Source organism: Nansenia antarctica, assembly GCF_963989245.1.
Source record: "Nansenia antarctica genome assembly, chromosome: 7".
Lineage (NCBI taxonomy): Eukaryota > Metazoa > Chordata > Actinopteri > Argentiniformes > Microstomatidae > Nansenia > Nansenia antarctica.
In genome coordinates this window covers 8,387,492-8,413,368 of record NC_137677.1, presented here as the reverse complement: position 1 = coordinate 8,413,368, position 25,877 = coordinate 8,387,492, and the positions used below count along the sequence as shown (strand labels likewise).

At 47.0% G+C, this 25,877-nt stretch overlaps 3 protein-coding genes across 3 annotated transcripts; all 3 read right to left on the bottom strand.

Annotated features, from left to right (window-relative positions):
* Window positions 1-1,037: 1,037 nt before the first annotated feature.
* Window positions 1,038-2,712, bottom strand: LOC308161469 (HAUS augmin-like complex subunit 8). Its single transcript, XM_080535492.1, has 4 exons — window positions 2,539-2,712; window positions 2,157-2,298; window positions 1,768-1,912; window positions 1,038-1,281 (listed from the first exon to the last, which is right to left on the bottom strand). The coding sequence occupies exons 1-4, from the start codon at window positions 2,695-2,697 to the stop codon at window positions 1,155-1,157; spliced, it is 573 nt and encodes a 190-aa protein (XP_080391618.1). The 5' UTR covers window positions 2,698-2,712; the 3' UTR covers window positions 1,038-1,154.
* Window positions 2,713-10,016: 7,304 nt separating this feature from the next.
* Window positions 10,017-11,732, bottom strand: LOC308163020 (HAUS augmin-like complex subunit 8). The gene is made up of 4 exons (XM_080537189.1): window positions 11,518-11,732; window positions 11,136-11,277; window positions 10,747-10,891; window positions 10,017-10,260 (listed from the first exon to the last, which is right to left on the bottom strand). Exons 1-4 carry the CDS (start codon window positions 11,674-11,676, stop codon window positions 10,134-10,136), a joined length of 573 nt encoding a protein of 190 aa, XP_080393315.1. The 5' UTR covers window positions 11,677-11,732; the 3' UTR covers window positions 10,017-10,133.
* A 7,173-nt stretch (window positions 11,733-18,905) lies between these two features.
* Window positions 18,906-20,678, bottom strand: LOC308161662 (HAUS augmin-like complex subunit 8; the record flags this gene model as incomplete). The annotated part of the gene is made up of 4 exons (XM_080535705.1): window positions 18,906-19,238; window positions 19,724-19,868; window positions 20,138-20,279; window positions 20,520-20,678. 4 exons carry the CDS (start codon window positions 20,676-20,678, stop codon window positions 19,112-19,114), a joined length of 573 nt encoding a protein of 190 aa, XP_080391831.1. The 3' UTR covers window positions 18,906-19,111.
* Between the last annotated feature and the right edge of the window lie 5,199 nt (window positions 20,679-25,877).

The following is a 25,877-nucleotide window of genomic DNA, read 5'->3' as shown; positions in this document are numbered from 1 at the left end:
GCTGCTGACCAACTTTATGGAGATGCAGATTTCATTTTCCAACAGGACTTGGCACCTGCACACAGTGCCAAAGATACCAGTACCTGGTTTAAGGACCATGGTATCCCTGTTCTTAATTGGCCAGCAAACTCGCCTGACATTAGCCCCATAGAAAATCTATGGGGTATTGTGAAGAGGAAGATGCGATGCGCCAGACCCAACAATGCAGAAGAGCTGAAGGCCACTATCAGAGCAACCTGGGCTCTCATAACACCTGAGCAGTGCCACAGACTGATGGACTCCATGCCACGCCGCATTGCTGCAGTAATTCAGGCATAAGGAGCCCCAACTAAGTATTGAGTGCTGTACATGCTTATACTTTCCATGTTCATACTTTTCAGTTGGCCAACATTTTTAAAAAAAAACTTGTTTTGTATTGGTCTTAAGTAATATTCTAATTTTCTGAGATACTGAATTTGGGGTTTTCATTAGTTGTCAGTAATAATCATCAAAATTAAAAGCAATAAACACTTGAAATATATCAGTCTGTGTGGAATGAATGTATACATTATACAAGTTTCACTTTTTGAATGGAATTACTGAAATAAATCAACTTTTTGATGATATTCTAATTATATGACCAGCACCTGTATATCTTCTCTCTGCCTGCATCAACTTCTGTATGTATTCCCCCCCCTAGAGGGAGGTGTTGCTACAACCTGTAGCCTAAAGGAGGCCTTCATTTAAAATAAAATAAAATAAATAAAAATCAGCCATGTTTGGAGAGGAAGTAACAAATGTGAAAGAGTTTAAAACATTATGATAAATTAATAGATTATTATTCAACATTATGATGAATTCCATACAATGGATTGATTATGTTTTAAACAATAACAGGGTAGTCACTTCTGAGTAAAAAGCATTTGCAAACAAATAATACAGGTTGTTGAAACCGAAGTCAATTAGGATTTATTTTATTTACAAAACAAGTTTTCTTTATAGAGACATCATCATAATGATGCGCATATCATAAAAATAACTCCCAGCCCGGTCGCTGGACCCAAGTGACAAACAGTTAAGAAATTAGAGAGAGCCGCACGCTATTTTAATTTACAAAAAAAGTAATATATTCATTCATTCATAGCCATTCTATACAAGGTTCTTCACAAGGTTCTTCAATGTTCAGGACAGTAGAGTGCCTGTGCTCTGGTCAGGCCAAGCTGCTCCTCCTCCAGAGCCTGCTGGATGTGGACCGTCTGGCGGCTGACCAGGGAGGACAGCTCCAGCAGTGCTGAGAACTCCCTGAGGGGGAAGGACACCCTACGGTCAGAGGAGCTACCAGCACCAAAGTCACATCACAACAAGTCATTCATTTCATATCCTCCTCGTTTCTTTCACATTGCCTGTCCATAGTGTCAATTTACTTAGATTCCATTCACAAATGAATCGTCAAGCGCTGGTTTCCTAGACTGTCTAGTCCTAGATTAAAACACAATGAAGATTCATTCTTTCTGTTGAAAGTACAGTCAGAGAACTAGGCTTAGTCTGCAACATTTGCAAAGTAAAGACTAAACACATACCCTTCATTTGAATGCCAAAAAATCATTAAAGTTAGATTTAATGAGATTCACTAACCAGGAGTCAATTGTTTGTCACCAGTCACATCAACAGACTAACTTAAGCAGTGACAAAACGAATGTATGCATGTCTATCTGTGACGAAAAAAGTTTCCAAAAAGAGAAATAAAGCATTCATTCATTCATTTCTACTGATACACTGTGGTCATACCCTGAGAGCTGCTCACTGATGTCCTGGGCAGCAGTCTTCACTCCCCTCAGGCACTCAGCAGACGTGGCGTTGCCATGCAGAGCTCCTCCCAGGGTGCACTGCTGTAACACTTCCTCACTCTCCTTCAGGCTCGCCTCCGCTTTACCTGAGAGGGCGAGAAGAACCGTGGGTTTCATCACGGGCATGGTCACCAGGAATGACCACAAACACTGTAGACAATCGCCTTTTTTACGTGTAGAAAACTTCACCCTCTTCAGGATTCCATTTCACTCTTGTTTTTTTCTTTATCAAATGCTCTGAACTCTGTATGCTGTATTGACTGAAGGGAATACAGTTAAACCAACCCAGAAATCTGCTGCATTGACTGAAGGAAATAAACTTAAACCAACCCAGGAATTCTCTTCTGTCCCCCTCAATGTGGAGGTTCTTGACAGGCAGCTCATGGCGGGTGGTGTCCACTGCTGTGCCAAAGGATTTGTATTCTTCTGTGAAGCGCTGGGCAGCTGCAGCCACAGGAGTCAATGCTGCGATCTGAGGACAATAGAGCACACACATATTCCTCATCAAAGCCTGGAGCTGATGACAGACTTGGATGTTTCAATAAACCTTTTCAATGCCACTTTAAAAATCACAAATCATTCATTTAGTATCAGTTGAAGATACAACAAAAAAAAAGACGATAACATAATTGTTCAACACAAGTTGTTGACATTAAGTCAAATCAAAATGCCATGGGAGAGAAATCAAACGGCTCAGAAACGGGCCTCTGACCTGCAAATCCAGCAAGTCGTTCATCTGCTTGCGCTTTTCCAGAAGAAGATACTGGCGCTTCTTCTCATGGACCTGCTTGCGTAGCTTCTCCTCTTTCTCCGTCATTGCTAGGATACGCCCCTCCGCTTCTGCCTTCAACTTCTCTGTGTTACTCTCCATCTGATTTCAAACACCAGTCCATCATGATAAGAGTCCTGAAGATAATAACATCTACTGCGATAATAATAATATATTGTAGTGCCGAGAGACGGGAGTCGGAGGCGGCTTATCAAATGTCACAGCTAGACGTTTATTAACAGACATGAACCAGTTGTTACCACACACTTAAAACAGGAACTAAAACCGAGTACCACCCACTTAACCCTCCGTACGGAACAATACTCCCAACTATTAGTTCCGGGGGTGAATTATGTTAACCCACCACAATATGCCATTTAGCTGTGAGTGCATACATTTCAGTATATATGGGATTCCCAGTGGGAATCAAAGCCCCAAGCTAAGCGTTGTTAGTGCCATGCTCTACCAACTGAGCCACAGTGGACCGTCATGTTAAACTGAAGTTAAAACACAACGAGATTGCTAAGCTAACACCGCTAATGCGGAAGTCCCTCCTGTGTCTCAGAAGACAGACAGAGAGAGAGACGTGCAGCCACCCAGGATCGAGCCCCGCGTGGAGTCATTGTCCATCATTTCTTGTCAATTTCAATAAAGACAGACACACACAGACACACACAGACAACGACAGGTCATTCTAGAGGAAGAGAGAAATGGGATAATAGGATTCTATTCTCTGACAGCCAATGTCCGCGATTCCACACTGGCCAGTAGATGTCGAGATTTTTTTTTTTTATATGTTTGTATGACTGGCTCGTTAGCTCAGTGTGTAAGTCTGCCGCAAGGTAGACTTTGTAGTCCTGGGTTCGAATCCCAGGCGGGCAGGTCAATTTGCACTTTTCAATGTGAAGGACAAACAGGAAGGGAAAAAAAAAAAGGCATGCGCAGCGGCAAATAATTCCTGGGCTCAGTCCAGAGAGAGAGAGAGAGAGAGGAATTTTCCCTTTTGAAAATATATTTTTGAAAAATCCCGCCTCAAAATATTTTTTTTTTTTTTTTTTTTTTCTTCTTCTTCTGTGTCAGTGCGTCTACCGGCCCGAGTCTCTATGGGGGAATGCAATGACCGTTTTGGACACCAAACACACCAAAGAACATCTACTCTTCGAGGCGAATCCAGTCAGACCATTATCAGACCTGCTGGACGTGTCTGTGCGCGTGTGTGACTGGATGTCTACATTCAATGTGTCTCACCGTGTGACTGGATGTGTGTGTATATATGTGTTAATGAGCTGTATGAGTGTGTGTGGATGTGTGTGTATGAGTGTGGATGTGTGTGTATGAGTATGTGTATATGTGGATGTGTGTATGAGTATGTGTGTGGATGTGTGAGTATGTGTATATGTGTGTGGATGTGTGTGTATGAGTATGTGTGTGGATGTATGAGTATGTGGATATGAGTATGTGTGTATGTGTGGATGTGTGTGTATGAGTATGTATGTGTATGTTTATGTATGTTAATGAGCTGTATGTTAATGAGCTGTATGTTAATTAGCTGTATGTTAATTAGCTGTGTGTGTGTATGTTAATGAGCTGTATGTTAATGAGCTGTATGTTAATGAGCTTCATGCTAATGTCTCTGTGTGTATACGTGTGTCTGTGTATATGTTTATGAGCTGCATGCTAATGAGCTTCATGCTAATGAGCTGTATGCTAATGAGCTGTATGTTAATGAGCTGTATGTTAATGAGCTGTATGTTAATGAGCTGTATGTTAATTAGCTGTGTGTGTCTCTGTGTGTGTATACGTGTGTCTGTGTGTGTATGTTAATGAGCTGTATGTTAATGAGCTGTATGTTAATGAAATTCGTGCTAATGAGCTGTATGTTAATGAGCTGTATGTTAATGAGCTGTATGTTAATTAGCTGTATGTTAATTAGCTTCATGTTAATGAGCTTCATGCTAATGAGTGGGCGGAGCTTAAGTCAAAGTGGGCGGAGCTTAAATCAAAGTGGGAGGAGCTTAAGTCAAAGTGGGCGGAGCTTAAATCAAAGTGGGAGGAGCGTAAGTCAAAGTGGGCGGAGCTTAAATCAAAGTGTGAGGAGCTTAAGTCAAAGTGGGAGGAGCTTAAGTCAAAGTGGACGGAGCTTAAGTCAAAGTGGGCGGAGCTTAAATCAAAGTGGGAGGAGCTTAAGTCAGAGTGGGCGGAGCTTAAGTCAGAGTGGGTGGAGCTTAAGTCAAAGTGGGAGGAGCTTAAGTCAAAGTGGGCGGAGCTTAAGTCAAAGTGGGCGGAGCTTAAATCAAAGTGGGAGGAGCTTAAGTCAGAGTGGGCGGAGCTTAAGTCAGAGTGGGCTGAGCTTAAGTCAAAGTGGGAGGAGCTTAAATCAAAGTGGGAGGAGCTTAAATCAAAGTGGGAGGAGCTTAAGTCAAAGTGGGAGGAGCTTAAGTCAAAGTGGGAGGAGCTTAAATCAAAGTGGGAGGAGCTTAAATCAAAGTGGGAGCCGCTTAAGTCAAAGTGGGAGGAGCTTAAGTCAAAGTGGGAGGAGCTTAAGTCAAAGTGGGAGGAGCTTAAGTCAAAGTGGGCGGAGCTTAAGTCAAAGTGGGAGGAGCTTAAATCAAAGTGGGAGGGGCTTAATTGATTAATTCAAATTGTGGGCGGAGCTTGTGTCAAAGTGGGCGGAGCTTGTGTCAAAGTGGGCGGAGCTTAAGTGGGAGTGGGAGTGGCTTAGACATTTAGTGGGCGGAGCTTGTGTCAAAGTGGGAGTGGCTTAATTGATTAATTCCAATTTTCTTTCATTTGCCAACAAACGACCTACCTAGACTGTACGCAGTTGCACCCTAGGATGAAAGCCTAGGATGAAAAACAGAAATCGGTGCCAGAAAGTCCCAGTCACCCAAAAATCGGCACGATGAAGCGTCACAGGGGTCCGGTCGCGTGCCCCGAGTTTCGAGGCGCTAGCTCAAACGGTCGCTCCGTGGCGCCCCCTTTAATTACGGATTTCGCACTTACGTCAAAGCTCCCCGTTTGGGCCACGAATGGCCGATCAAGCCGAAACTCTGGGTAAACACTTGTCTCACCAAGATGTTCGACATATGTGAAAACCAGACCTCTAGCTCACAGCTAGGAGGGGAGTTATGAATTCTCTGCACTTACGAATGGCCGATCAAGCCGAAACGTTCAGTAAACACTTGTCTCACCAAGATGTTCCACATATGTGAAAACCAGACCTCTAGCTCACTCAGGAGGGGAGTTATAAGTAATGAGCTTAAGTCAAAGTGGGCGGAGCTTAAATCAAAGTGGGCGGAGCTTAAATCAAAGCGGGAGGAGCTTAAATCAAAGTGGGAGGAGCTTAAGTCAAAGTGGGCGGAGCTTAAGTCAAAGTGGGCGGAGCTTAAGTCAAAGTGGGCGGAGCTTAAGTCAAAGTGGGCGGAGCTTAAGTCAAAGTGGGCGGAGCTTAAGTCAAAGTGGGAGGAGCTTAAGTCAAAGTGGGAGGAGCTTAAGTCAAAGTGGGCGGAGCTTAAGTCAAAGTGGGCGGAACTTAAGTCAAAGTGGGCGGAGCTTAAATCAAAGTGGGAGGAGCTTAAGTCAAAGTGGGCGGAGCTTAAATCAAAGTGGGATGAGCTTAAGTCAAAGTGGGCGGAGCTTAAATCAAAATGGGAGGAGCTTAAGTCAAAATGGGAGGAGCTTAAGTCAAAGTGGGAGGAGCTTAAATCAAAGTGGGAGGAGCTTAAGTCAAAGTGGGAGGAGCTTAAGTCAAAGTGGGCGGAGCTTAAGTCAAAGTGGGAGGAGCTTAAATCAAAGTGGGAGGAGCTTAAATCAAAGTGGGAGGAGCTTAAGTCAAAGTGGGCGGAGCTTAAATCAAAGTGGGAGGAGCTTAAGTCAAAGTGGGCGGAGCTTAAATCAAAGTGGGAGGAGCTTAAATCAAAGTGGGAGGAGCTTAAGTCAAAGTGGGCGGAGCTTAAATCAAAGTGGGAGGAGCTTAAGTCAAAGTGGGCGGAGCTTAAATCAAAGTGGGAGGAGCTTAAATCAAAGTGGGAGGAGCTTAAGTCAAAGTGGGCGGAGCTTAAATCAAAGCGGGAGGAGCTTGAGTCAAAGTGGGCGGAGCTTAAATCAAAGTGGGAGGAGCTTAAGGCAAAGTGGGCGGAGCTTAAGTCAAAGTGGGAGGAGCTTAAGTCAAAATGGGAGGAGCTTAAGTCAAAGTGGGAGGAGCTTAAGTCAAAGTGGGAGGAGCTTAAGGCAAAGTGGGCGGAGCTTAAATCAAAGTGGGAGGAGCTTAAGTCAAAGTGGGCGGAGCTTAAATCAAAGTGGGAGGAGCTTAAATCAAAGTGGGAGGAGCTTAAATCAAAGTGGGAGGAGCTTAAGTCAAAGTGGGCGGAGTTTAAATCAAAGTGGGAGGAGCTTAAATCAAAGTGGGAGGAGCTTAAGTCAAAGTGGGCGGAGCTTAAATCAAAGCGGGAGGAGCTTGAGTCTAAGTGGGCGGAGCTTAAATCAAAGTGGGAGGAGCTTAAGGCAAAGTGGGCGGAGCTTAAGTCAAAGTGGGAGGAGCTTAAGTCAAAGTGGGCGGAGCTTAAATCAAAGTGGGAGGAGCTTAAGTCAAAGTGGGAGGAGCTTAAGGCAAAGTGGGCGGAGCTTAAGTCAAAGTGGGAGGAGCTTAAGTCAAAGTGGGCGGAGCTTAAATCAAAGTGGGAGGAGCTTAAGTCAAAGTGGGAGGAGCTTAAGTCAAAGTGGGCGGAGCTTAAATCAAAGTGGGAGGAGCGCACGTGTGTGTGCGCGTGTGCGCGTGCGTGTGTGTGCGCGTACGTGCGCGCGTGTGTGTGCGTGCGCGCGTGTGTGTGTGCGTGCGCGCGTGTGTGTGTGCGCGCGCGTGTGTGTGTGTTTGCGCGTGTGTGCGTGTGTGTGCGTGCGCGCGTGTGTGTACGTGTGCGCGTGCACACGTACGTACGTGCGCGTGTGTGTACGTGCGCGTGCGTGTGTGCGTGCGCGCGTGTGCGTGTGTGTGCGTGCGTGCGTGCGCGTGCGCGTGCGTGCGTGCGCGCGTGTGCGTGAGCGTGCGTGCGCGTGTGTGTGCGCGTGTGTGTGGTTGTTGTGCCCACTTTGACTTAAGCTCCGCCCACTTTTACACAAGCTCCGCCCACTTTGACTTAAGTGTGCGCGTGTGTGTGCGTGCGCGCGCGCGTACGTGCGCGCGTGTGTACGTGTGCGCGTGCGCGTGCGCGTGCGCGTGTGCGCACGTGTGCGTGTGTGCGTGTGTGTGTGTGTTTGCGCGTGTGCGCGCGCGTACGTGCGTGCCTGAGCGTGCGTGTGCGTGTGTGTGTTTGCGCGTGCGTGCGCGTGTGCGTGCGCGTGTGCGCGTACGTGCGCGTGTGTATGCATGTGCGCGTGTGTGTGCGCGCGTGTGTGTGTGCGTGTTTGCGCGTGTGTGTGCGCGCGTGTGCGCGTGTGTGTTTGTGCGTGTGCGCGTGCGTGCGCGTACGTGCGCGTGTGTGTGTTTGCGCGTGTGTGTGCGTGCGCGGGTGTGTGCGTGTGCGTGTGTGTTTGCGCGTGTGTGCGTGCGCGTGCGTGTACGCGTGCGCGCGTACGTGCGCGCGTGTGTGTACGTGCGCGCGTGTGTGTGTACGTGCTCGCGCGTACGTGCGCGCGTGTGTGTACGTGTGCGTGTGTGTGTGCGTGCGCGCGTGTGTGTGCGTGCGCGCGTGTGTGTGTGCGCGTGTGTGCGTGCACGTGCGTGTGTGTGCGCGTGCGCGTGCGTGAGCATGCGTGTATGTGCGTGCGTTTGCGTGCGTGTGCGTGCGTGCGCGCGCGTTTGTGTGTTTGCGCGTGCGCGCGCGTGCGTGTGTGTACGTGTGCGTGTGTGTGTGCGTGCGTGCGTGCGTGTGTGTGCGTGCGTACGTGCGCGCGCGTGTGTGCGTGTGTGAGTGTGCGCGCGTGCATGTGTGTGTGTTTGCGCGTGTGCGCGTGTGTGTGCGCGCGCGTGTGTGTGTTTGCGCGCGCGCGCGTACGTGCGCGTGTGTGCGCGTGTGTGTGTGCGTGTGTGTGTGCGCGTGTGTGTGCGTGCGCGCGTACGTGCGCGCGTGTGTGTACGTGTGCGTGTGTGTGTGCGTGCGTGTGTGTATGTGCGCGTGTGCACGTGTGCGTGTGTGCGTGCGCGTGCGTGCGCGCGTGCGCGTGCGCGTGTGTGCGTGCGTGTGTGTGTTTGCGCGTGTGCACTGTGCTGGTGATGACCACCTAGCAGACGAAAGAACCCAGAGCATTTTATGGAACTCACCTAAGATCTTATGCATTTCCTCATGGCCAATCATGCGTGGGAAACACATGTCCACTGTGTTTTCTGAGGTCCAGGGTCAACGCAGCCGTCTACCAGGACGTTTTAGAGCACTTCAATGCTTCCTGCTGCTGACCAACTTTATGGAGATGCAGATTTCATTTTCCAACAGGACTTGGCACCTGCACACAGTGCCAAAGATACCAGTACCTGGTTTAAGGACCATGGTATCCCTGTTCTTAATTGGCCAGCAAACTCGCCTGACATTAGCCCCATAGAAAATCTATGGGGTATTGTGAAGAGGAAGATGCGATGCGCCAGACCCAACAATGCAGAAGAGCTGAAGGCCACTATCAGAGCAACCATGGGCTCTCATAACACCTGAGCAGTGCCACAGACTGATGGACTCCATGCCACGCCGCATTGCTGCAGTAATTCAGGCATAAGGAGCCCCAACTAAGTATTGAGTGCTGTACATGCTTATACTTTCCATGTTCATACTTTTCAGTTGGCCAACATTTTTAAAAAAAAACTTGTTTTGTATTGGTCTTAAGTAATATTCTAATTTTCTGAGATACTGAATTTGGGGTTTTCATTAGTTGTCAGTAATAATCATCAAAATTAAAAGCAATAAACACTTGAAATATATCAGTCTGTGTGGAATGAATGTATACATTATACAAGTTTCACTTTTTGAATGGAATTACTGAAATAAATCAACTTTTTGATGATATTCTAATTATATGACCAGCACCTGTATATCTTCTCTCTGCCTGCATCAACTTCTGTATGTATTCCCCCCCCTAGAGGGAGGTGTTGCTACAACCTGTAGCCTAAAGGAGGCCTTCATTTAAAATAAAATAAAATAAATAAAAATCAGCCATGTTTGGAGAGGAAGTAACAAATGTGAAAGAGTTTAAAACATTATGATAAATTAATAGATTATTATTCAACATTATGATGAATTCCATACAATGGATTGATTATGTTTTAAACAATAACAGGGTAGTCACTTCTGAGTAAAAAGCATTTGCAAACAAATAATACAGGTTGTTGAAACCGAAGTCAATTAGGATTTATTTTATTTACAAAACAAGTTTTCTTTATAGAGACATCATCATAATGATGCGCATATCATAAAAATAACTCCCAGCCCGGTCGCTGGACCCAAGTGACAAACAGTTAAGAAATTAGAGAGAGCCGCACGCTATTTTAATTTACAAAAAAAGTAATATATTCATTCATTCATAGCCATTCTATACAAGGTTCTTCACAAGGTTCTTCAATGTTCAGGACAGTAGAGTGCCTGTGCTCTGGTCAGGCCAAGCTGCTCCTCCTCCAGAGCCTGCTGGATGTGGACCGTCTGGCGGCTGACCAGGGAGGACAGCTCCAGCAGTGCTGAGAACTCCCTGAGGGGGAAGGACACCCTACGGTCAGAGGAGCTACCAGCACCAAAGTCACATCACAACAAGTCATTCATTTCATATCCTCCTCGTTTCTTTCACATTGCCTGTCCATAGTGTCAATTTACTTAGATTCCATTCACAAATGAATCGTCAAGCGCTGGTTTCCTAGACTGTCTAGTCCTAGATTAAAACACAATGAAGATTCATTCTTTCTGTTGAAAGTACAGTCAGAGAACTAGGCTTAGTCTGCAACATTTGCAAAGTAAAGACTAAACACATACCCTTCATTTGAATGCCAAAAAATCATTAAAGTTAGATTTAATGAGATTCACTAACCAGGAGTCAATTGTTTGTCACCAGTCACATCAACAGACTAACTTAAGCAGTGACAAAACGAATGTATGCATGTCTATCTGTGACGAAAAAAGTTTCCAAAAAGAGAAATAAAGCATTCATTCATTCATTTCTACTGATACACTGTGGTCATACCCTGAGAGCTGCTCACTGATGTCCTGGGCAGCAGTCTTCACTCCCCTCAGGCACTCAGCAGACGTGGCGTTGCCATGCAGAGCTCCTCCCAGGGTGCACTGCTGTAACACTTCCTCACTCTCCTTCAGGCTCGCCTCCGCTTTACCTGAGAGGGCGAGAAGAACCGTGGGTTTCATCACGGGCATGGTCACCAGGAATGACCACAAACACTGTAGACAATCGCCTTTTTTACGTGTAGAAAACTTCACCCTCTTCAGGATTCCATTTCACTCTTGTTTTTTTCTTTATCAAATGCTCTGAACTCTGTATGCTGTATTGACTGAAGGGAATACAGTTAAACCAACCCAGAAATCTGCTGCATTGACTGAAGGAAATAAACTTAAACCAACCCAGGAATTCTCTTCTGTCCCCCTCAATGTGGAGGTTCTTGACAGGCAGCTCATGGCGGGTGGTGTCCACTGCTGTGCCAAAGGATTTGTATTCTTCTGTGAAGCGCTGGGCAGCTGCAGCCACAGGAGTCAATGCTGCGATCTGAGGACAATAGAGCACACACATATTCCTCATCAAAGCCTGGAGCTGATGACAGACTTGGATGTTTCAATAAACCTTTTCAATGCCACTTTAAAAATCACAAATCATTCATTTAGTATCAGTTGAAGATACAACAAAAAAAAAGACGATAACATAATTGTTCAACACAAGTTGTTGACATTAAGTCAAATCAAAATGCCATGGGAGAGAAATCAAACGGCTCAGAAACGGGCCTCTGACCTGCAAATCCAGCAAGTCGTTCATCTGCTTGCGCTTTTCCAGAAGAAGATACTGGCGCTTCTTCTCATGGACCTGCTTGCGTAGCTTCTCCTCTTTCTCCGTCATTGCTAGGATACGCCCCTCCGCTTCTGCCTTCAACTTCTCTGTGTTACTCTCCATCTGATTTCAAACACCAGTCCATCATGATAAGAGTCCTGAAGATAATAACATCTACTGCGATAATAATAATATATTGTAGTGCCGAGAGACGGGAGTCGGAGGCGGCTTATCAAATGTCACAGCTAGACGTTTATTAACAGACATGAACCAGTTGTTACCACACACTTAAAACAGGAACTAAAACCGAGTACCACCCACTTAACCCTCCGTACGGAACAATACTCCCAACTATTAGTTCCGGGGGTGAATTATGTTAACCCACCACAATATGCCATTTAGCTGTGAGTGCATACATTTCAGTATATATGGGATTCCCAGTGGGAATCAAAGCCCCAAGCTAAGCGTTGTTAGTGCCATGCTCTACCAACTGAGCCACAGTGGACCGTCATGTTAAACTGAAGTTAAAACACAACGAGATTGCTAAGCTAACACCGCTAATGCGGAAGTCCCTCCTGTGTCTCAGAAGACAGACAGAGAGAGAGACGTGCAGCCACCCAGGATCGAGCCCCGCGTGGAGTCATTGTCCATCATTTCTTGTCAATTTCAATAAAGACAGACACACACAGACACACACAGACAACGACAGGTCATTCTAGAGGAAGAGAGAAATGGGATAATAGGATTCTATTCTCTGACAGCCAATGTCCGCGATTCCACACTGGCCAGTAGATGTCGAGATTTTTTTTTTTTATATGTTTGTATGACTGGCTCGTTAGCTCAGTGTGTAAGTCTGCCGCAAGGTAGACTTTGTAGTCCTGGGTTCGAATCCCAGGCGGGCAGGTCAATTTGCACTTTTCAATGTGAAGGACAAACAGGAAGGGAAAAAAAAAAGGCATGCGCAGCGGCAAATAATTCCTGGGCTCAGTCCAGAGAGAGAGAGAGAGAGGAATTTTCCCTTTTGAAAATATATTTTTGAAAAATCCCGCCTCAAAATATTTTTTTTTTTTTTTTTTTTTTCTTCTTCTTCTGTGTCAGTGCGTCTACCGGCCCGAGTCTCTATGGGGGAATGCAATGACCGTTTTGGACACCAAACACACCAAAGAACATCTACTCTTCGAGGCGAATCCAGTCAGACCATTATCAGACCTGCTGGACGTGTCTGTGCGCGTGTGTGACTGGATGTCTACATTCAATGTGTCTCACCGTGTGACTGGATGTGTGTGTATATATGTGTTAATGAGCTGTATGAGTGTGTGTGGATGTGTGTGTATGAGTGTGGATGTGTGTGTATGAGTATGTGTATATGTGGATGTGTGTATGAGTATGTGTGTGGATGTGTGAGTATGTGTATATGTGTGTGGATGTGTGTGTATGAGTATGTGTGTGGATGTATGAGTATGTGGATATGAGTATGTGTGTATGTGTGGATGTGTGTGTATGAGTATGTATGTGTATGTTTATGTATGTTAATGAGCTGTATGTTAATGAGCTGTATGTTAATTAGCTGTATGTTAATTAGCTGTGTGTGTGTATGTTAATGAGCTGTATGTTAATGAGCTGTATGTTAATGAGCTTCATGCTAATGTCTCTGTGTGTATACGTGTGTCTGTGTATATGTTTATGAGCTGCATGCTAATGAGCTTCATGCTAATGAGCTGTATGCTAATGAGCTGTATGTTAATGAGCTGTATGTTAATGAGCTGTATGTTAATGAGCTGTATGTTAATTAGCTGTGTGTGTCTCTGTGTGTGTATACGTGTGTCTGTGTGTGTATGTTAATGAGCTGTATGTTAATGAGCTGTATGTTAATGAAATTCGTGCTAATGAGCTGTATGTTAATGAGCTGTATGTTAATGAGCTGTATGTTAATTAGCTGTATGTTAATTAGCTTCATGTTAATGAGCTTCATGCTAATGAGTGGGCGGAGCTTAAGTCAAAGTGGGCGGAGCTTAAATCAAAGTGGGAGGAGCTTAAGTCAAAGTGGGCGGAGCTTAAATCAAAGTGGGAGGAGCGTAAGTCAAAGTGGGCGGAGCTTAAATCAAAGTGTGAGGAGCTTAAGTCAAAGTGGGAGGAGCTTAAGTCAAAGTGGACGGAGCTTAAGTCAAAGTGGGCGGAGCTTAAATCAAAGTGGGAGGAGCTTAAGTCAGAGTGGGCGGAGCTTAAGTCAGAGTGGGTGGAGCTTAAGTCAAAGTGGGAGGAGCTTAAGTCAAAGTGGGCGGAGCTTAAGTCAAAGTGGGCGGAGCTTAAATCAAAGTGGGAGGAGCTTAAGTCAGAGTGGGCGGAGCTTAAGTCAGAGTGGGCTGAGCTTAAGTCAAAGTGGGAGGAGCTTAAATCAAAGTGGGAGGAGCTTAAATCAAAGTGGGAGGAGCTTAAGTCAAAGTGGGAGGAGCTTAAGTCAAAGTGGGAGGAGCTTAAATCAAAGTGGGAGGAGCTTAAATCAAAGTGGGAGCCGCTTAAGTCAAAGTGGGAGGAGCTTAAGTCAAAGTGGGAGGAGCTTAAGTCAAAGTGGGAGGAGCTTAAGTCAAAGTGGGCGGAGCTTAAGTCAAAGTGGGAGGAGCTTAAATCAAAGTGGGAGGGGCTTAATTGATTAATTCAAATTGTGGGCGGAGCTTGTGTCAAAGTGGGCGGAGCTTGTGTCAAAGTGGGCGGAGCTTAAGTGGGAGTGGGAGTGGCTTAGACATTTAGTGGGCGGAGCTTGTGTCAAAGTGGGAGTGGCTTAATTGATTAATTCCAATTTTCTTTCATTTGCCAACAAACGACCTACCTAGACTGTACGCAGTTGCACCCTAGGATGAAAGCCTAGGATGAAAAACAGAAATCGGTGCCAGAAAGTCCCAGTCACCCAAAAATCGGCACGATGAAGCGTCACAGGGGTCCGGTCGCGTGCCCCGAGTTTCGAGGCGCTAGCTCAAACGGTCGCTCCGTGGCGCCCCCTTTAATTACGGATTTCGCACTTACGTCAAAGCTCCCCGTTTGGGCCACGAATGGCCGATCAAGCCGAAACTCTGGGTAAACACTTGTCTCACCAAGATGTTCGACATATGTGAAAACCAGACCTCTAGCTCACAGCTAGGAGGGGAGTTATGAATTCTCTGCACTTACGAATGGCCGATCAAGCCGAAACGTTCAGTAAACACTTGTCTCACCAAGATGTTCCACATATGTGAAAACCAGACCTCTAGCTCACTCAGGAGGGGAGTTATAAGTAATGAGCTTAAGTCAAAGTGGGCGGAGCTTAAATCAAAGTGGGCGGAGCTTAAATCAAAGCGGGAGGAGCTTAAATCAAAGTGGGAGGAGCTTAAGTCAAAGTGGGCGGAGCTTAAGTCAAAGTGGGCGGAGCTTAAGTCAAAGTGGGCGGAACTTAAGTCAAAGTGGGCGGAGCTTAAATCAAAGTGGGAGGAGCTTAAGTCAAAGTGGGCGGAGCTTAAATCAAAGTGGGATGAGCTTAAGTCAAAGTGGGCGGAGCTTAAATCAAAATGGGAGGAGCTTAAGTCAAAATGGGAGGAGCTTAAGTCAAAGTGGGAGGAGCTTAAATCAAAGTGGGAGGAGCTTAAGTCAAAGTGGGAGGAGCTTAAGTCAAAGTGGGCGGAGCTTAAGTCAAAGTGGGAGGAGCTTAAATCAAAGTGGGAGGAGCTTAAATCAAAGTGGGAGGAGCTTAAGTCAAAGTGGGCGGAGCTTAAATCAAAGTGGGAGGAGCTTAAGTCAAAGTGGGCGGAGCTTAAATCAAAGTGGGAGGAGCTTAAATCAAAGTGGGAGGAGCTTAAGTCAAAGTGGGCGGAGCTTAAATCAAAGTGGGAGGAGCTTAAGTCAAAGTGGGCGGAGCTTAAATCAAAGTGGGAGGAGCTTAAATCAAAGTGGGAGGAGCTTAAGTCAAAGTGGGCGGAGTTTAAATCAAAGTGGGAGGAGCTTAAATCAAAGTGGGAGGAGCTTAAGTCAAAGTGGGCGGAGCTTAAATCAAAGCGGGAGGAGCTTGAGTCAAAGTGGGCGGAGCTTAAATCAAAGTGGGAGGAGCTTAAGGCAAAGTGGGCGGAGCTTAAGTCAAAGTGGGAGGAGCTTAAGTCAAAATGGGAGGAGCTTAAGTCAAAGTGGGAGGAGCTTAAGTCAAAGTGGGAGGAGCTTAAGGCAAAGTGGGCGGAGCTTAAATCAAAGTGGGAGGAGCTTAAGTCAAAGTGGGCGGAGCTTAAATCAAAGTGGGAGGAGCTTAAATCAAAGTGGGAGGAGCTTAAATCAAAGTGGGAGGAGCTTAAGTCAAAGTGGGCGGAGTTTAAATCAAAGTGGGAGGAGCTTAAATCAAAGTGGGAGGAGCTTAAGTCAAAGTGGGCGGAGCTTAAATCAAAGCGGGAGGAGCTTGAGTCTAAGTGGGCGGAGCTTAAATCAAAGTGGGAGGAGCTTAAGGCAAAGTGGGCGGAGCTTAAGTCAAAGTGGGAGGAGCTTAAGTCAAAGTGGGCGGAGCTTAAATCAAAGTGGGAGGAGCTTAAGTCAAAGTGGGAGGAGCTTAAGGCAAAGTGGGCGGAGCTTAAGTCAAAGTGGGAGGAGCTTAAGTCAAAGTGGGCGGAGCTTAAATCAAAGTGGGAGGAGCTTAAGTCAAAGTGGGAGGAGCTTAAGTCAAAGTGGGCGGAGCTTAAATCAAAGTGGGAGGAGCGCACGTGTGTGTGCGCGTGTGCGCGTGCGTGTGTGTGCGCGTACGTGCGCGCGTGTGTGTGCGTGCGCGCGTGTGTGTGTGCGTGCGCGCGTGTGTGTGTGCGCGCGCGTGTGTGTGTGTTTGCGCGTGTGTGCGTGTGTGTGCGTGCGCGCGTGTGTGTACGTGTGCGCGTGCACACGTACGTACGTGCGCGTGTGTGTACGTGCGCGTGCGTGTGTGCGTGCGCGCGTGTGCGTGTGTGTGCGCGCGTGCGCGTGCGCGTGCGTGCGCGCGTGTGCGTGAGCGTGCGTGCGCGTGTGTGTGCGCGTGTGTGTGGTTGTTGTGCCCACTTTGACTTAAGCTCCGCCCACTTTTACACAAGCTCCGCCCACTTTGACTTAAGTGTGCGCGTGTGTGTGCGTGCGCGCGTGTGTGTGCGTGTGCGCGCGCGTACGTGCGCGCGTGTGTACGTGCGCGCGTGCGCGTGCGCGTGCGCGTGCGCGTGTGCGCACGTGTGCGTGTGTGCGTGTGTGTGTGTGTTTGCGCGTGTGCGCGCGCGTACGTGCGTGCCTGAGCGTGCGTGTGCGTGTGTGTGTTTGCGCGTGCGTGCGCGTGTGCGTGCGCGTGTGCGCGTACGTGCGCGTGTGTATGCATGTGCGCGTGTGTGTGCGCGCGTGTGTGCGCGTGCGTGTGTGTGTGCGTGCGTGTGTGTGCGTGTTTGCGCGTGTGTGTGCGCGCGTGTGCGCGTGTGTGTTTGTGCGTGTGCGCGTGCGTGCGCGTACGTGCGCGTGTGTGTTTGCGCGTGTGTGTGCGTGCGCGGGTGTGTGCGTGTGCGTGTGTGTTTGCGCGTGTGTGCGTGCGCGTGCGTGTACGCGTGCGCGCGTACGTGCGCGCGTGTGTGTACGTGCGCGCGTGTGTGTGTACGTGCTCGCGCGTACGTGCGCGCGTGTGTGTACGTGTGCGTGTGTGTGTGCGTGCGCGCGTGTGTGTGCGTGCGCGCGTGTGTGTGTGCGCGTGTGTGCGTGCACGTGCGTGTGTGTGCGCGTGCGCGCGCGTGAGCATGCGTGTATGTGCGTGCGTTTGCGTGCGTGTGCGTGCGTGCGCGCGTTTGTGTGTTTGCGCGTGCGCGCGCGTGCGTGTGTGTACGTGTGCGTGTGTGTGTGCGTGCGTGCGTGCGTGTGTGTGCGTGCGTACGTGCGCGCGCGTGTGTGCGTGTGTGAGTGTGCGCGCGTGCATGTGTGTGTGTTTGCGCGTGTGCGCGTGTGTGTGCGCGCGCGTGTGTGTGTTTGCGCGCGCGCGCGTACGTGCGCGTGTGTGCGCGTGTGTGTGTGCGTGTGTGTGTGCGCGTGTGTGTGCGTGCGCGCGTACGTGCGCGCGTGTGTGTACGTGTGCGTGTGTGTGTGCGTGCGCGCGTGTGTGTGTGCGCGCGTGTGTGTATGTGCGCGTGTGCACGTGTGCGTGTGTGCGTGCGCGTGCGTGCGCGCGTGCGCGTGCGCGTGTGTGCGTGCGTGTGTGTGTTTGCGCGTGTGCACTGTGCTGGTGATGACCACCTAGCAGACGAAAGAACCCAGAGCATTTTATGGAACTCACCTAAGATCTTATGCATTTCCTCATGGCCAATCATGCGTGGGAAACACATGTCCACTGTGTTTTCTGAGGTCCAGGGTCAACGCAGCCGTCTACCAGGACGTTTTAGAGCACTTCAATGCTTCCTGCTGCTGACCAACTTTATGGAGATGCAGATTTCATTTTCCAACAGGACTTGGCACCTGCACACAGTGCCAAAGATACCAGTACCTGGTTTAAGGACCATGGTATCCCTGTTCTTAATTGGCCAGCAAACTCGCCTGACATTAGCCCCATAGAAAATCTATGGGGTATTGTGAAGAGGAAGATGCGATGCGCCAGACCCAACAATGCAGAAGAGCTGAAGGCCACTATCAGAGCAACCATGGGCTCTCATAACACCTGAGCAGTGCCACAGACTGATGGACTCCATGCCACGCCGCATTGCTGCAGTAATTCAGGCATAAGGAGCCCCAACTAAGTATTGAGTGCTGTACATGCTTATACTTTCCATGTTCATACTTTTCAGTTGGCCAACATTTTTAAAAAAAAACTTGTTTTGTATTGGTCTTAAGTAATATTCTAATTTTCTGAGATACTGAATTTGGGGTTTTCATTAGTTGTCAGTAATAATCATCAAAATTAAAAGCAATAAACACTTGAAATATATCAGTCTGTGTGGAATGAATGTATACATTATACAAGTTTCACTTTTTGAATGGAATTACTGAAATAAATCAACTTTTTGATGATATTCTAATTATATGACCAGCACCTGTATATCTTCTCTCTGCCTGCATCAACTTCTGTATGTATTCCCCCCCCTAGAGGGAGGTGTTGCTACAACCTGTAGCCTAAAGGAGGCCTTCATTTAAAATAAAATAAAATAAAATAAATAAAAATCAGCCATGTTTGGAGAGGAAGTAACACATGTGAAAGAGTTTAAAACATTATGATAAATTAATAGATTATTATTCAACATTATGATGAATTCCATACAATGGATTGATTATGTTTTAAACAATAACAGGGTAGTAACTTCTGAGTAAAAAGCATTTGCAAACAAATAATACAGGTTGTTGAAACCGAAGTCAATTAGGATTTATTTTATTTACAAAACAAGTTTTCTTTATAGAGACATCATCATAATGATGCGCATATCATAAAAATAACTCCCAGCCCGGTCGCTGGACCCAAGTGACAAACAGTTAAGAAATTAGAGAGAGCCGCACGCTATTTTAATTTACAAAAAAAGTAATATATTCATTAATTCATAGCCATTCTATACAAGGTTCTTCACAAGGTTCTTCAATGTTCAGGACAGTAGAGTGCCTGTGCTCTGGTCAGGCCAAGCTGCTCCTCCTCCAGAGACTGCTGGACGTGGACCGTCTGGCGGCTGACCAGGGAGGACAGCTCCAGCAGTGCTGAGAACTCCCTGAGGGGGAAGGACACCCTACGGTCAGAGGAGCTACCAGCACCAAAGTCACATCACAACAAGTCATTCATTTCATATCCTCCTCGTTTCTTTCACATTGCCTGTCCATAGTGTCAATTTACTTAGATTCCATTCACAAATGAATCGTCAAGCGCTGGTTTCCTAGACTGTCTAGTCCTAGATTAAAACACAATGAAGATTAATTCTTTCTGTTGAAAGTATCAGTCAGAACTAGGCTTAGTCTGCAACATTTGCAAAGTAAAGACTAAACACATACCCTTCATTTGAATGCCAAAAAATCATTAAAGTTAGATTTAATGAGATTCACTAACCAGGAGTCAATTGTTTGTCACCAGTCACATCAACAGACTAACTTAAACAGTGACAAAACGAATGTATGCATGTCTATCTGTGACGAAAAAAGTTTCCAAAAAGAGAAATAAAGCATTCATTCATTCATTTCTACTGATACACTGTGGTCATACCCTGAGAGCTGCTCACTGATGTCCTGGGCAGCAGTCTTCACTCCCCTCAGGCACTCAGCAGACGTGGCGTTGCCATGCAGAGCTCCTCCCAGGGTGCACTGCTGTAACACTTCCTCACTCTCCTTCAGGCTCGCCTCCGCTTTACCTGAGAGGGCGAGAAGAACCGTGGGTTTCATCACGGGCATGGTCACCAGGAATGACCACAAACACTGTAGACAATCGCCTTTTTTACGTGTAGAAAACTTGACCCTCTTCAGGATTCCATTTCACTCTTGTCTTTTTCACTGTTTTTTGTTTTGTTTTTTTTCTTTATCAAATGCTCTGAACTCTGTATGCTGTATTGACTGAAGGGAATACAGTTAAACCAACCCAGAAATCTGCTGCATTGACTGAAGGAAATAAACTTAAACCAACCCAGGAATTCTCTTCTGTCCCCCTCAATGTGGAGGTTCTTGACAGGCAGCTCATGGCGGGTGGTGTCCACTGCTGTGCCAAAGGATTTGTATTCTTCTGTGAAGCGCTGGGCAGCTGCAGCCACAGGAGTCAATGCTGCGATCTGAGGACAATAGAGCACACACATATTCCTCATCAAAGCCTGGAGCTGATGACAGACTTGGATGTTTCAATAAACCTTTTCAATGCCACTTTAAAAATCACAAATCATTCATTTAGTATCAGTTGAAGATACAACAAAAAAAAAGACGATAACACAATTGTTCAACACAAGTTGTTGACATTAAGTCAAATCAAAATGCCATGGGAGAGAAATCAAACGGCTCAGAAACGGGCCTCTGACCTGCAAATCCAGCAAGTCGTTCATCTGCTTGCGCTTTTCCAGAAGAAGATACTGGCGCTTCTTCTCATGGACCTGCTTGCGTAGCTTCTCCTCTTTCTCCATCATTGCTAGGATACGCCCCTCCGCTTCTGCCTTCAACTTCTCTGTGTTACTCTCCATCTGATTTCAAACACCAGTCCATCATGATAAGAGTCCTGAAGATAATAACATCTACTGCGATAATAATAATATATTGTAGTGCCGAGAGACGGGAGTCGGAGGCGGCTTATCAAATGTCACAGCTAGACGTTTATTAACAGACATGAACCAGTTGTTACCACACACTTAAAACAGGAACTAAAACCGAGTACCACCCACTTAACCCTCCGTACGGAACAATACTCCCAACTATTAGTTCCGGGGGTGAATTATGTTAACCCACCACAATATGCCATTTAGCTGTGAGTGCATACATTTCAGTATATATGGGATTCCCAGTGGGAATCAAAGCCCCAAGCTAAGCGTTGTTAGTGCCATGCTCTACCAACTGAGCCACAGTGGACCGTCATGTTAAACTGAAGTTAAAACACAACGAGATTGCTAAGCTAACACCGCTAATGCGGAAGTCCCTCCTGTGTCTCAGAAGACAGACAGAGAGAGAGACGTGCAGCCACCCAGGATCGAGCCCCGCGTGGAGTCATTGTCCATCATTTCTTGTCAATTTCAATAAAGACAGACACACACAGACACACACAGACAACGACAGGTCATTCTAGAGGAAGAGAGAAATGGGATAATAGGATTCTATTCTCTGACAGCCAATGTCCGCGATTCCACACTGGCCAGTAGATGTCGAGATTTTTTTTTTTTATATGTTTGTATGACTGGCTCGTTAGCTCAGTGTGTAAGTCTGCCGCAAGGTAGACTTTGTAGTCCTGGGTTCGAATCCCAGGCGGGCAGGTCAATTTGCACTTTTCAATGTGAAGGACAAACAGGAAGGAAAAAAAAAAAGGCATGCGCAGCGGCAAATAATTCCTGGGCTCAGTCCAGAGAGAGAGAGAGAGAGAGGAATTTTCCCTTTTGAAAATATATTTTTGGAAAATCCCGCCTCAAAATATTTTTTTTTTTTTTTTCTTCTTCTTCTTCTGTGTCAGTGCGTCTACCGGCCCGAGTCTCTATGGGGGAATGCAATGACCGTTTTGGACACCAAACACACCAAAGAACATCTACTCTTCGAGGCGAATCCAGTCAGATCATTATCAGACCTGCTGGACGTGTCTGTGCGCGTGTGTGACTGGATGTCTACATTCAATGTGTCTCACCGTGTGACTGGATGTGTGTGTATATATGTGTTAATGAGCTGTATGAGTGTGTGTGGATGTGTGTGTATGAGTGTGGATGTGTGTGTATGTGTATATGTGGATGTGTGTATGAGTATGTGTGTGGATGTGTGAGTATGTGTATATGTGTGTGGATGTGTGTGTATGAGTATGTGTGTGGATGTATGAGTATGTGGATATGAGTATGTGTGGATGTGTGTGTATGAGTATGTATGTGTATGTTTATGTATGTTAATGAGCTGTATGTTAATGAGCTGTATGTTAATGAGCTGTATGTTAATTAGCTGTGTGTGCGTATACGTGTGTGTGTATGTTAATGAGCTGTATGTTAATGAGCTGTATGTTAATGAGCTTCATGCTAATGTCTCTGTGTGTATACGTGTGTCTGTGTATATGTTTATGAGCTGCATGCTAATGAGCTTCATGCTAATGAGCTGTATGCTAATGAGCTGTATGTTAATGAGCTGTATGTTAATGAGCTGTATGTTAATTAGCTGTGTGTGTCTCTGTGTGTGTATACGTGTGTCTGTGTGTGTATGTTAATGAGCTGTATGTTAATGAGCTGTATGTTAATGAAATTCGTGCTAATGAGCTGTATGTTAATTAGCTGTATGTTAATTAGCTTCATGTTAATGAGCTTCATGCTAATGAGTGGGCGGAGCTTAAGTCAAAGTGGGCGGAGCTTAAATCAAAGTGGGAGGAGCTTAAGTCAAAGTGGGCGGAGCTTAAGTCAAAGTGGGCGGAGCTTAAATCAAAGTGGGAGGAGCGTAAGTCAAAGTGGGCGGAGCTTAAATCAAAGTGTGAGGAGCTTAAGTCAAAGTGGGAGGAGCTTAAGTCAAAGTGGACGGAGCTTAAGTCAAAGTGGGCGGAGCTTAAATCAAAGTGGGAGGAGCTTAAGTCAGAGTGGGCGGAGCTTAAGTCAGAGTGGGTGGAGCTTAAGTCAAAGTGGGAGGAGCTTAAGTCAAAGTGGGCGGAGCTTAAGTCAAAGTGGGCGGAGCTTAAATCAAAGTGGGAGGAGCTTAAGTCAGAGTGGGCGGAGCTTAAGTCAGAGTGTGCTGAGCTTAAGTCAAAGTGGGAGGAGCTTAAATCAAAGTGGGAGGAGCTTAAATCAAAGTGGGAGGAGCTTAAGTCAAAGTGGGAGGAGCTTAAGTCAAAGTGGGAGGAGCTTAAATCAAAGTGGGAGGAGCTTAAATCAAAGTGGGAGCCGCTTAAGTCAAAGTGGGAGGAGCTTAAGTCAAAGTGGGAGGAGCTTAAGTCAAAGTGGGAGGAGCTTAAGTCAAAGTGGGCGGAGCTTAAGTCAAAGTGGGAGGAGCTTAAATCAAAGTGGGAGGGGCTTAATTGATTAATTCAAATTGTGGGCGGAGCTTGTGTCAAAGTGGGCGGAGCTTGTGTCAAAGTGGGCGGAGCTTAAGTGGGAGTGGGAGTGGCTTAGACATTTAGTGGGCGGAGCTTGTGTCAAAGTGGGAGTGGCTTAATTGATTAATTCCAATTTTCTTTCATTTGCCAACAAACGACCTACCTAGACTATACGCAGTTGCACCCTAGGATGAAAGCCTAGGATGAAAAACAGAAATCGGTGCCAGAAAGTCCCAGTCACCCAAAAATCGGCACGATGAAGCGTCACAGGGGTCCGGTCGCGTGCCCCGAGTTTCGAGGCGCTAGCTCAAACGGTCGCTCCGTGGCGCCCCCTTTAATTACGGATTTCGCACTTACGTCAAAGCTCCCCGTTTGGGCCACGAATGGCCGATCAAGCCGAAACTCTGGGTAAACACTTGTCTCACCAAGATGTTCGACATATGTGAAAACCAGACCTCTAGCTCACAGCTAGGAGGGGAGTTATGAATTCTCTGCACTTACGAATGGCCGATCAAGCCGAAACGTTCAGTAAACACTTGTCTCACCAAGATGTTCCACATATGTGAAAACCAGACCTCTAGCTCACTCAGGAGGGGAGTTATAAGTAATGAGCTTAAGTCAAAGTGGGCGGAGCTTAAATCAAAGTGGGCGGAGCTTAAATCAAAGCGGGAGGAGCTTAAATCAAAGTGGGAGGAGCTTAAGTCAAAGTGGGCGGAGCTTAAGTCAAAGTGGGCGGAGCTTAAGTCAAAGTGGGCGGAGCTTAAGTCAAAGTGGGCAGAGCTTAAGTCAAAGTGGGAGGAGCTTAAGTCAAAGTGGGCGGAGCTTAAGTCAAAGTGGGCGGAGCTTAAGTCAAAGTGGGAGGAGCTTAAGTCAAAGTGGGAGGAGCTTAAGTCAAAGTGGGAGGAGCTTAAGTCAAAGTGGGCGGAGCTTAAGTCAAAGTGGGCGGAACTTAAGTCAAAGTGGGCGGAGCTTAAATCAAAGTGGGAGGAGCTTAAGTCAAAGTGGGCGGAGCTTAAATCAAAGTGGGATGAGCTTAAGTCAAAGTGGGCGGAGCTTAAATCAAAGTGGGAGGAGCTTAAGTCAAAATGGGAGGAGCTTAAATCAAAGTGGGAGGAGCTTAAGTCAAAGTGGGAGGAGCTTAAGTCAAAGTGGGCGGAGCTTAAGTCAAAGTGGGCGGAGCTTAAATCAAAGTGGGAGGAGCTTAAATCAAAGTGGGAGGAGTTTAAATCAAAGTGGGCGGAGCTTAAATCAAAGTGGGAGGAGCTTAAATCAAAGTGGGCGGAGCTTAAATCAAAGTGGGAGGAGCTTAAATCAAAGTGGGAGGAGCTTAAATCAAAGTGGGAGGAGCTTAAGTCAAAGTGGGCGGAGTTTAAATCAAAGTGGGAGGAGCTTAAATCAAAGTGGGAGGAGCTTAAGTCAAAGTGGGCGGAGCTTAAATCAAAGCGGGAGGAGCTTGAGTCTAAGTGGGCGGAGCTTAAATCAAAGTGGGAGGAGCTTAAATCAAAGTGGGAGGAGCTTAAGTCAAAGTGGGAGGAGCTTAAATCAAAGTGGGAGGAGCTTAAGTCAAAGTGGGCGGAGCTTAAATCAAAGCGGGAGGAGCTTGAGTCTAAGTGGGCGGAGCTTAAATCAAAGTGGGAGGAGCTTAAATCAAAGTGGGAGGAGCTTAAATCAAAGTGGGAGGAGCTTAAGTCAAAGTGGGCGGAGTTTAAATCAAAGTGGGAGGAGCTTAAATCAAAGTGGGGGGAGCTTAAGTCAAAGTGGGCGGAGCTTAAATCAAAGCGGGAGGAGCTTGAGTCTAAGTGGGCGGAGCTTAAATCAAAGTGGGAGGAGCTTAAATCAAAGTGGGAGGAGCTTAAGTCAAAGTGGGAGGAGCTTAAATCAAAGTGGGAGGAGCTTAAGTCAAAGTGGGCGGAGCTTTAATCAAAGCGGGAGGAGCTTGAGTCTAAGTGGGCGGAGCTTAAATCAAAGTGGGAGGAGCTTAAGGCAAAGTGGGCGGAGCTTAAGTCAAAGTGGGAGGAGCTTAAGTCAAAGTGGGCGGAGCTTAAATCAAAGTGGGAGGAGCTTAAGTCAAAGTGGGCGGAGCTTAAATCAAAGTGGGAGGAGCGCACGTGTGTGTGCGCGTGTGCGCGTGCGTGTGTGTGCGCGTACGTGCGCGCGTGTGTGTGTGTTTGCGCGTGTGCGCGTGTGTGTGCGCGCGCGTGTGTGTGTTTGCGCGCGCGCGCGTACGTGCGCGTGTGTGCGCGTGTGTGTGCGCGCGTGTGTGTACGTGTGTGTGTGCGCGTGTGTGTGCGTGCGCGCGTACGTGCGCGCGTGTGTGTACGTGTGCGTGTGTGTGTGCGTGCGCGCGTGTGTGTGTGCGCGCGCGTGTGTGTATGTGCGCGTGTGCACGTGTGCGCGCGTGCGCGTGCGCGTGTGTGCGTGCGTGTGTTTGCGCGTGTGCACTGTGCTGGTGATGACCACCTAGCAGACGAAAGAACCCAGAGCATTTTATGGAACTCATCTAAGATCTTATGCATTTCCTCATGGCCAATCATGCGTGGGAAACACATGTCCACTGTGTTTTCTGAGGTCCAGGGTCAACGCAGCCGTCTACCAGGACGTTTTAGAGCACTTCAATGCTTCCTGCTGCTGACCAACTTTATGGAGATGCAGATTTCATTTTCCAACAGGACTTGGCACCTGC